General features: G+C 32.9%; 3 protein-coding genes across 3 annotated transcripts; all 3 read left to right on the top strand.

The window, feature by feature from the left end:
* Window positions 1–1,173: 1,173 nt before the first annotated feature.
* Window positions 1,174–3,508, top strand: LOC107927311 (Golgi apparatus membrane protein-like protein ECHIDNA). Its single transcript, XM_016858379.2, has 6 exons — window positions 1,174–1,364; window positions 1,843–1,899; window positions 1,992–2,195; window positions 2,284–2,343; window positions 2,433–2,559; window positions 3,199–3,508. Exons 1-6 carry the CDS (start codon window positions 1,350–1,352, stop codon window positions 3,285–3,287), a joined length of 552 nt encoding a protein of 183 aa, XP_016713868.2. The 5' UTR covers window positions 1,174–1,349; the 3' UTR covers window positions 3,288–3,508.
* A 2,220-nt stretch (window positions 3,509–5,728) lies between these two features.
* Window positions 5,729–9,308, top strand: LOC107927205 (alkaline/neutral invertase A, mitochondrial). Its single transcript, XM_041104740.1, has 6 exons — window positions 5,729–6,454; window positions 7,391–7,550; window positions 7,719–7,930; window positions 8,024–8,517; window positions 8,633–8,681; window positions 8,785–9,308. Exons 1-6 carry the CDS (start codon window positions 5,789–5,791, stop codon window positions 9,109–9,111), a joined length of 1,908 nt encoding a protein of 635 aa, XP_040960674.1. The 5' UTR covers window positions 5,729–5,788; the 3' UTR covers window positions 9,112–9,308.
* Window positions 9,309–9,885: 577 nt separating this feature from the next.
* On the top strand, window positions 9,886–10,720 carry LOC121223211 (probable CCR4-associated factor 1 homolog 11). The gene is made up of 2 exons (XM_041104341.1): window positions 9,886–9,983; window positions 10,207–10,720. Exons 1-2 carry the CDS (start codon window positions 9,886–9,888, stop codon window positions 10,718–10,720), a joined length of 612 nt encoding a protein of 203 aa, XP_040960275.1.
* Window positions 10,721–11,347: the final 627 nt, after the last annotated feature.

The raw sequence follows: 11,347 nt of genomic DNA, 5'->3' as shown, positions 1-11,347 counted from the left end.
AATATTAGTTGAATCCACCGCCTAATATTTTAAGGTTTATCAACGTGTTGAGTCTTAGCTCAATAAATATATGTATTTTTATTAATACCTAAGAATGCAAATGTGAGTCTGTTCAAGCGTATTATCCTCTTATTTATGGGTTGAAGAGAGGTTATGTGTAGATTTAGGTATTATGTAAAAAAAAATATGATCATAAACTATAATGAGATTGTTCAACAAAAAATTATCTAATTTTATATGAATTATCCATGTCATCCATATTAGAGTATTCAAGGGCTGAATCGTGTTTGAGTTATTTAATTTATATTACTTTAAAAAATATATATAATTATTAATTTATATTTACCTTTATTATCATTATATATTTTTTCTTTTATTAAAATTTTAAATGTAAACATATATTTTAAATTTTTACATTATATATAAATTTCAAAGAAAATAAATATATTATAAATTTCAAAACGAGTCGTCGCACACAATCTCTAAATAACAGAGCTTGAACTTAACCTATATCTAAAATGGGTTTAATTTTTTTAAAAATATTTTTCAAATCTAAAGCATTTTTGTCGTGGCTTAATATGTTATTAGGTACTCGAGTTTGACAAGTTTTTCTAATGTGGTATCTGTGTTATTTTTTATTTAATTTTGTATCTGTATTTGACAAATGTTATACAATTTGGTATCCAAAGGTTACACTGTTAATTTTTTAGTGTTTAATTCAAGGTTTAGGATTAATTTGATGAAAATTAATTGTTAATATTATTAAATTTGAATTTTTCATGATTTTATTAATAGAATAATTTTAATTTTAATTGTAATTTGTTTTATTTTGTATTTAATTTGTAAAATACGAATATGATTTAATTCGGATTTTGGGTTGATTCGATGAATTTTCATAATAGCTAATTATGAAAATTCGTCGAATCAACCCAAAATCCGAATTGAAGACTAAAAAACTAACACTTTCACATTCATATATTAAAATTAGACAAGAAATTAACACAATATTACATTAAAAAATATTAAATTCAGGTACCAAATTATGTATTAAGCCTTTTGTGATTGATTTTTGCGGGGTTTGGGTGGTAAATAACAGACCTGAAAATCTAGAAGGGTAAACCTGAGTAATTCCTCGAATATTAGGGACCATCCTTCGTAAATATCCCTTGTTTCAGCTGGATCTATAAAGAAAAGAAAACCAAAAACAGATTCAAGAAAAAGTTTTCCGTCTGCACAAAAGAAAATTCTGTCTCGTCTTTAGGGAGGGAAAAGAAAGTCAATATTTTTTACTAAATCCCTGTAAATTCGCCAAAAAGACTCAAAAATCCATAATTCGTTGTCTTCCCGTAATGGATTTTAGTCAGGTGAGTTGATCCCTCTCTCTGTTTCTCCTTCCCTTCAGTTTCTTTTTGCCGGTTTATCAAATTTGTAACTATTTGTTCTACGTATTGGACTGTTGGACTGGTAGATCTGAGTTTTTTGTGAGATATTTCGATTTTGAAGGGTACCCTTTTGATTGGTTTTTGATAAAACAGATGAAAACTAACCATTTCTAAACACAATTTCAATAACCAATTCTGGGTTATTCAAATTAGATCCCAAGATCCAACTTTAGACGGTAAAGGTTTCAACTTTATGTTTGCCTCAATGTTTTGGTTGAAGCAGATGATGAAATTGAACAAAATAGAGTTCCCATTTGCTTATCTGGCCATTGTATACTTGTTCGGAACATGAAAATTAGATAGAAATGTTACTAATTTCAGATCCAGCTGTTTATTTGGTACTTGGGGTACTGGTTTGATTGCTTATATATTGATTTTAAATGTTTTTGTTCTTGTGCAGCCTCCAGTTGAAAATTATGCCAACCCCAAGACTTGTTTCTTTCATGTTCTCTTCAAGGTGAATTGTTTTTTCTGCATCTAGGTATCTTTGTTCCGTCGATTTGTTCGCCTTTGTTCCGTGTTGATGTCTTACCTTCTTGTTCCTTGCAGGCTGCAGCATTGGCTTTTTACATCCTTTCAGCTCTCTTTTTCAACAGCTTTGTGATCATATTTGTGGTGACTGTTCTTCTTTCCGCCCTTGATTTTTGGGTGGTTAAGAATGTTAGTGGGCGTATATTAGTCGGTTTGAGGTGGTGGAACGAAATTAACGATCTCGGCGAGAGTGTATGGAGATTTGAATGTCTCGACCAAGAGGTGAGCACTTTGTTTCAAACCGTACATTTACTTTCGGATATAACATTACGAAGTCTCTCAATTGTTTGCTGTTGCTTGTTTGCTTTAGTCGTTGGCTAGGATGAACAAGAAAGATTCATGGCTATTTTGGTGGACCCTTTACCTTTCAGTAAGTTTGTCCTGTGGCTTACTATGTATAGAGAGGTATAATTGTGTCCTGAATGATCGAATTCATTAATTCTTTATTTAAATTTTCAGGCGGTGGCATGGATTGTGCTTGGAATATTCTCTCTCATAAGGTTTCAAGCTGATTATCTCCTCGTCATTGGAGTTTGTTTGACTCTCAACATTGCCAATATCGTCGGCTTCACCAAATGTCGCAAAGGTTGGTTTATTTATTATAATCACAATACTTCTTTGAATGCGCCACTGTGTAAGTTTTAGCCTTAGTCTAGCTATGCATTCTAGAATTCTTTTATGCAACTTCTTTACCAAATTAGTTCGGTATGGCATCATATTGATGCAAGGAAATGGCATGCTGATTGTTAGCTTAATTATGATTCATGACTTGGTCTAGATTTTTCGAGCGGAAATCTTATTGTATTTGATGGAAGATAGGTTTGTGATACATGCGAAAGAGATTTTCGAATCAGTTTATAACTAGATTTCTAGATCGCTTGTATTGACTTCTAGGTTAGATACCAAGATGACTTTTCACAGGGATAATACAATGTTTTTCACATGGATGCTATGATGATCACAGTATCTTAAAAGAGAAGAATAACATATACTACTTTTTATCGGTCATTTCACTGCACAATTGGTGTTATCGGTTTGCATAACGATATCCAACCGTCAAGGTAGTGATTCAACAGTTATATATTTGCTTTTGTTTCTGCATGTATTCTCGGTTCGAGTGCATGTACCATCCGAAGCATGCATCATTGCCCCATTCTCGAGCTGCTTTTTTCACCTTGTATATCATTAGCAATAAAATTATATTTTGGTCCTTTCTTTCTTTCAGATGCCAAGAAGCAGATTCAACAGTTTGCCACCCAGACCATTGCCTCAAGATTTTCTTCCACCTTACAATCAGCATTTAGTGTTGTTTGAAATAGTCGATAGTAATATACGAGAACAAAAACGGAAGAAAATGCAGTAGTAGACGAGAGAAGTTAACAAGTGTGGCATGTAAAAAAAAATGAGGCGTATCGAATTGCCGATTTTCGATTGTTTTTTTTTTTTTATGGTACATCTAATGCTTTTGTATAATGAATCACACAGTAAAACTTTGTGATAACAATGGTCTTTCTGCAAAGGTTACATTCCTACAATTACAATCTTCTTTGAGAATTTTTTTTTTCTTCTTATTGAACTGTTCTTTCCCTAGTCTTGATGTGGAACACTTTTCAGTTTCCATTTGGCATTTGCTCTTTGTTTCTCTCATTTCATTTGGCTCTTATGATTTTAGAATTGAAGTCTTTTGGTTAGGTAAAGTTGTAATTTAGGGTCGGTTTGTTTGGAAAATATTTTCTATATTTTTTTGTGCTTGCTCAACAAAAGATGACTAGCAAGTCAACCTAAAATAAGTACTTTTTCTTCTTATTCTTCAAAAAAAGTTCCTCTTCAAAAAAGAGTTCCTGGTAAATTTATTTTTATATAAAAATTAATTTAAATCAAGTTTAATATTAATAAATTTTGTTTTTATTTTTTAAAATAATTAAAATATTAATATAAATATTATATTTTTCAATCTTATTTAATATACATATTTAATTATTTATATTTAGTCATATAATAAATTATTAATATAATTAATATAATTTATTATTTCAATAAATTATTTAATATTTTAATTTTATTTTAATAATAAATGTTTATTATAATTATAAATGTATTAATAATAAATGTTTTGTAGTATAAAGGTTAAAATATGTCATAAGTATTTGTACTTTTATTTTTAAGAATTTAGTCCCTCTACTTTTTAGATTTGAAAATCAAGTCTAATTGTTCACATTGTTAAATTTTTTTTTTGTCAATTTTGTTGATGTCATATTTTTAAATAAAGAATACTTATTTGATAAGACATTTTCCAAAAATCATTTTTAGTGAATCAGACCCTTAGTCAATTTTAGTCTAATTTAGAAACTTTATTTAGATCCTCTCTCATTATATAAGTTGTGGATAATGTTTTGGGAATTAAGCTGGTGGTTAAAGCGGACAAATTATTGGTTTTTTATTCGATTTATATATTAAATAAAGTATTAAAAACTTGAAAATTTTATTAAAAAATTAAAAAAATTAATTTAACTGGTTCATACTGTTTCGCAAGTCAAATGGCCTTTTGCCTCTTTTTGGACTAGTGCCTCGTTAGTTTTTAGTCCTACAATTGATCTGATGCGATCTATCTGTATTTAGCCTATGTTTATATTTTTCAATTTAATCATATTTAGTACATATATTTAAATAATCATATTATAAGTTCTGATTATATTTGTTATTTTTTATACAATGTTTAGAATTACTCGTAGTCCCTCCTTAATCCATAAATAGAAGGATAATGCGATTCAGCACACTCAAACCCACATACCAATCGAGCTAAGAATTAATCTACAATATTTATATTTTCTGAATATTAAAATTTTAATATTTGATTCAAATTATAGTGTTAATTTCATTAACAAAGTTTTTATGTATGCTTATTGCGTAGAAATAAGATGACTTGTAATAGAACAAGCAATTAGCATAATTTGAAATGTATGATTAATAGAAGGTTAAAGTAATCTTTTATTATATGGTTTAAATTAAATTAGTCTATAAATTTAGTTCATATATTATTAAAAAGAATCAAATAAGTTTAAATTTTAACAGAATTAATATTTATTGTATAAAACATTAGTCTTTTTAATTAAAATTCAATTCTAAATAAAAGATTTCATTTAGAAAACTGTAAAAACTTTAAAAATGTTAACTTTGTTATATAATAAATTACAAGTTTTTAAACAATAAATATTAATTTTATTTACAACTTGACCTTATTTAATTTTTTAATAATACATCAATTACAAAAGGCATCTTTTGAAAGGGAAATGATTGTATGAAACAATGACATAATTAATAATGCTACAACAGTATATTCATTTTGAATTTCAGGATTTTCATTTGGATTTGATTTTTTTTTCAAGATGAAAATCTTAAAATTCAAGATGAAAATCTTGACGTGGCATTAAATTATTAAAAAAGGGTACAGATGAGGTGTCGTTATTGATTCATACAATCCTTTCCCTTTATAGAAATATTATTCATTTTTAATAGTTTAATACCGTATTAATAATCTCGTCCTAAAATTGCTGAACTGACATTAAAATTTTTTATTATTGAGCATTGTCTTGAAATTGTGTTGTAATACCATGTGATAGATTTTGTTGAAAGTTATCCACAAAAAACAAAGTAGTTATTTCAAGACAATTTCTAATTTTGGGAGAAATAAAATAAAATAGCAATAAGTAAAGCCCCCTACTAAATATGTAGAGGCAGCTCTGTTCTGTTATATTTCAAATATCCATGCTTTACACTTCTCCATCGCCATATCTTTCTACTTCCCATTGTTGTCTATGAACGCCATTCATTTCTTCCGTAAATCCACCATGAAGGTCCCTTCCAGGGTCCTCAGCCTTAGAAACGCTTCGTTTTTGGGCTTTGCACGTTCTTTCAATCCTTCTGTTTTTGAACGAAAGCTTTGCTGCAAAAAGAAAGATTTTCTGTTGAATTTCAATCAAGTCACTCAATCCCACCACGCTTACCCTTTTCGATTCTTATGCTTTCAACGCATTGTCAACGATACCCAGAAATTGCGTTGCTTACCAAGTTCCAGTTTTGTTCAATCCAGGGCGGTTTCAGGGCCTTACGATGTCTCCACTGAAGCCAGGGTAGCTTCGACGGTGAGGGGTCTCTCAACCCGGGGGAACGACATCCATGTGACGCCACTTGTTGTAGGAGGAAATGTTGCTGTCGCTGAAGGTGAAAACAATGTGAAGAAAAATGGGGTTTCAGCTAAGAGCGAGGTTGAAAAGGAGGCATGGAGGTTGTTGAAGGATGCTGTTGTGACGTATTGTGGATCCCCTGTTGGTACAGTGGCTGCCAATAATCCTGGCGATAAGCAGCCTTTGAATTATGACCAGGTTTTCATTCGTGATTTTGTGCCTTCTGCTTTGGCTTTCTTGCTTAGAGGTGAAGGAGAGATTGTCGAGAATTTTCTCCTACATACCTTGCAGTTGCAGGTATGCATATACATATACATATACGTTTATATTCATTGATAATCATTTTGGTATGGTGGATAATGTTATGACAAACTTAAGGATGGGAAAATTTATCTTAGGGTATTTCATTTTCTATGGTTTTTTCTAATTGTTCATTAAGCAACAACAGAAGGCCTGTTTCTTTTCTTAATATTTTTGGATATATAGCTGGAAAATGTTTATGTTCTTTTCTGCACTGCTTGGTTGATGCTTCTTTTGCCATTAATAAGAGTGAAACAAATGCAATTTACTAATTTAAAATTTTAAAAATTTTAAAAAGTCTAAATGAAAATTTTTCCATTTTAGGGGACCGAGTCCCCTGCTAGCCCCTCCTAGCTACACCCCTGTGCACATATTAACCATTACAATGGTTGTGTATTGGTAAAAGTACCATGGAATCCTTAGTAGTTGAATTGTATTTTGCCGCCTCTATTAAAAAAAGGGGTAAATTAGTCCCTATACATTATATCAAAGAGCAAATTGGTTATTCGTTGAAAATTTTATCCATTTTTACTGATAAAAATTGGTTCTTATATGTTAGCATGAGGTACATGCGGCATACCTTATCTCATTGTTTGGTTATTCTATCGGTCATGTTAGTTTTTAATAGTAGACATGAACGAAATTTTTAACAAAAGGACTAGTTTGCTCTTTGATCTAATGTACAATAACTAATTTGCTCATTTTTTAAGTAAATGGGGCAAAATGCAATTTGACACCTAGTATAGGGCCTCATGATATTTTAACCTTGTGTATTCCTTTTTTATATGGGAGATTAGACACACCCAGACATGATCCAGAGGTGGATGTGTTTTGCTGTGTACTATGTTGGTTAACCATATTGCTGGTCAGACTTGAAAAAAGTATACGTTTCAAACTTTAACAACTTTTTTTGTTGCTGTTTTTTTAATTTAGAGTTGGGAGAAAACTGTGGATTGTTATAGTCCAGGACAGGGTTTGATGCCGGCAAGTTTTAAGGTTAGAACCGTACCTCTTGAGGACAATAAGTTTGAGGAAGTACTAGACCCGGATTTTGGTGAATCAGCTATCGGTCGTGTTGCACCGGTAGACTCTGGTTGGTATATTGCTTCTTCATAGACTTATTACTGCATAGATCTGTTCAGCTTTAGTAATGATTCTGTTGTACTTCCTAAAGTTTTTCTTTTTTCCGTTCTTTCTCGAAGTTCCGTCTCGGTGGGAACGTCGAGTAAAAGTGAATTTATTGAAATGGCTTTGTTGATAGGATTGTGGTGGATTATATTGTTGAGGGCATATGGGAAGATCACCGGTGACTATTCATTGCAAGAGAGGGTGGATGTTCAAACAGGAATAAGACTGATCCTCAACTTGTGTTTAGCCGATGGATTCGATATGTTTCCTTCTCTGTTAGTCACCGATGGATCCTGCATGATAGACCGAAGGATGGGTATCCATGGTCATCCCCTCGAGATCCAAGTGAGTTCGTTTCTTTGAAGTTAGGTTGCTTCATCTCAAAGTAGGATACTATGTTAGTTTTTAGACCATAATTTGAACATGTTTGATCTACAGGCATTGTTTTGTTCTGCTCTACGTTGCTCTCGTGAGATTCTTACAGCAACTGGAAGTTCCAAGAATTTGGTGAGTGCCATCAACAATAGACTGAGTGCACTATCGTTCCACGTCAGAGAATACTGTTGGGTTGACATGAAAAAGGTCAACGAGATTTATCGTTACAAAACCGAAGAGTATTCCATGGATGCTACTAACAAGTTCAATATTTACCCTGAGCAAATTCCTTCATGGCTTATGGATTGGATACCTGAAAAAGGTGGTTATCTACTTGGCAATCTACAGCCAGCTCACATGGATTTTAGGTTCTTCACACTCGGGAACCTCTGGTCCATTGTCTCATCGCTGGGCACTCCGAAACAGAACGAAGCTATATTGAACTTAATCGAAGCCAAATGGGATGATATTGCAGGACACATGCCTTTCAAGATATGCTACCCTGCCTTGGAGAATGAGGAGTGGCGCATAATTACCGGCAGTGACCCGAAAAATACGCAAGTACCTTGCCCTTATCATGAAAACTCTCTCTCTATACACACACACATATATATACATGTATTTCCGCGTAGTATAATCTTCTAAGACTAGTGTGCTTAATGAATTGTGCAGGCCATGGTCCTATCATAACGGCGGATCTTGGCCAACACTTCTTTGGCAGGTAAACGTCGTTCGTTCTACATAACTTTATATCCGGTTTTGCTTGCGACTTTGATTTGTTTCATGGAGTTTTATACTCACCCGAAATCTTATATTACCCTTAGTTTACTTTGGCATGCATCAAGATGGGAAGATTAGAACTAGCCCAAAAAGCAGTTTCTTTGGCCGAGAAGAGGCTCTCAATCGACCGATGGCCTGAATATTACGACACCCGTAGGGGGAAGTTCATTGGGAAACAATCTCGTCTTTATCAAACATGGACAATCGCCGGTTTCTTGACGTCCAAAATGATGGTGGAGAATCCGCAGATGGCTTCCTTGTTATACTGGGAGGAAGACTACGAGCTTCTCGATATCTGCGTTTGCGCACTTAACAAAAGCGGCCGGAAGAACTGTTCTCGGGGCGCTGCTAAATCCCAGATACTTGTCTAATTGAAACACCATTGTTTGGTAGGCGGAGATCTTTTCAATTGTACAGCCACATTTTTAGGATAGTGAGCTTTACATACAGGTTTGTTCTAAAAACCATTGTATTTAACATATCCATATAGTATTCTATTTCTGGATCAATCTCTCAAACCTGAAACATATTGGATTTCAGAAGGCAGAATATTCATTTTTGTTCCGTATGTGGGTTTATCTATAAGCAAAATAATCTATAGCATGTTTTGTTTTGGCCATTCATTCTTCTATTAATGCCTTTGAATTTCACTGAGAAAATTCAACTGGAAAAGAGCTATCCCCCACTTACGATTCAAAATTGAGAGCTTGAAAGAGAAACCATTGGAAAAATGGAAACTCATTTAAGAAATAATTCAGGTAACATTTTTTAAATATAATTCATTCAATTCAATTCAAATGTAAATTGATTCGGTGAGATTAAATGAAAAACTAAAAACATAAATCCTCCTAATTTAGGTGGGATTAAATGAAAAAAATAAAAAGATAAATCCTAATTGAGGTGGGATTAAATGAAAAGCTAAAAAGATAAATCTTAATTGAGGTGGGATTAAATGAAAAAATAAAAAGATAAATCCTAATTCGGGTGACATTAACTGTGGGGCTTATATATAATCTTAACTCAATTGAGTGAAATTACACCTATTCAATAAACAAGCTTAAAAACACTTCTTAAAGTCCACACAAAACCGTTCTTAAAGTCGGCACTCAACACTACAAAACAGAGAGAAGATATTATTGTGACCAATGACGCCGATTTCTGGCAATAAGTCTATCGTTGTGAGACAGGTTTTTGCTGAAGATTTGGACAATGAACTCTACATGATTAAGGAAGCAATTTTGAGGTATGCTTTTGTATCTATATATAGATACTGAATTTACAGGGATGATATTTAAACCCAATAAGCAAGTGATCCGTAAAGGCAATCTGGTTATCAATTACAACTATATGAAGTCGAATGTTGATGCGCTTCAAATTATTCAACTCGGCTTGAGTCTTTCAGATGCTCGGGATAATTTGCCGGACTTAGATTCTCCCTTTTCTTACTTTTGGGAATTTAATTTCAGAGAGTTCGATATCAATCGAGGCCGCTATGCTAGCGATTCGATCGAGCTACTCATACGTCAAGGGATAGATTTTCAGAAGAATAAAGAGAAGGGGATTGATTCTAAATATTTTGCAAAGAAGTTTTGGGATTACGGCTTACTTTTCAACTGCTATGGTCTGAAAAGTATTACCTGGATTACTGTTCACAGCACTTATGACTTCGGATTCATGCTGAAGATTCTTACCCAAAGTCCACTGCCTTTGCATCTTCACTCGTTTGTGCATCAATTGGCTTATTTCTTCGGCTACAATATTTTTGACCTCGAACACACTTTCAAGTTATTGGGGCTACTAGGCGGTTTAGAGAGAATAGCTCAAACATTAAACGTGGCTCGTATTACCAGATCAAGTCATCAAGCTGGGTTAGACAGTCTACTCACACTTCAATGTTTTATGAAGCTCAAGAGTGAGAATGTTTTTGAATCTAAGTGGAACAAGACAAATCAAATGTTGCTGCCTCCCCTAGTATTATAGGGACTAGTTTAGACCATAAGATGAAACATTTTGCTCTCTTTTGTTTTGAAACATAAAAGCAATGTTATCGAAAATATTATTGTAATGAATGAATAACATATTAGTAGTTAATAAGAAAAAGATAATTAACATACATAATCAGATGTAAAAATTGTTACTTATCGGTTTTGGGAATTTGCTTAATAAATATTACATGAATTTCTGTTTAAAATTATGAAGTAACGTAAGACTAGAGTTTGTTCATATAGCTGTAGGGTACAAATTGAAGAAATTTCATGCAAATCCGAGTGTACAAATTGAGTGCCAGATATTGAAGTTGGCGACTTGGATGCAAGGCAGGAAGTATTGGAGTTCTTGGACTACTGGGGTTTGATTAACTTTCACTGAAAGCATTATCCGGTAGTTTTCCCAACATTCAACTGGCTGCAAGGAACTGCTTTCTTTTGGAAGATCCACCAGATGACAAGAAGGAACAAACTGGTTCTGAGAGGTATCATATGTAAACCTTTTCTCAAGCTTATATTCCCTTGCCACTTTTGTGGCTCTTATATCTGATGTGAGTTAGAGTTTGGCAGTGTTGTCAATGATGCCGGTAACCAGGATGCTCAGTGTTAGGATCGTCCCGAT

Source organism: Gossypium hirsutum, chromosome D11, assembly GCF_007990345.1.
Source record: "Gossypium hirsutum isolate 1008001.06 chromosome D11, Gossypium_hirsutum_v2.1, whole genome shotgun sequence".
Classification (NCBI taxonomy): Eukaryota; Viridiplantae; Streptophyta; class Magnoliopsida; order Malvales; family Malvaceae; genus Gossypium; species Gossypium hirsutum.
The sequence above is the reverse complement of the archived record's forward strand: the minus strand, read 5'-3'. Positions and strand labels throughout refer to the sequence as shown.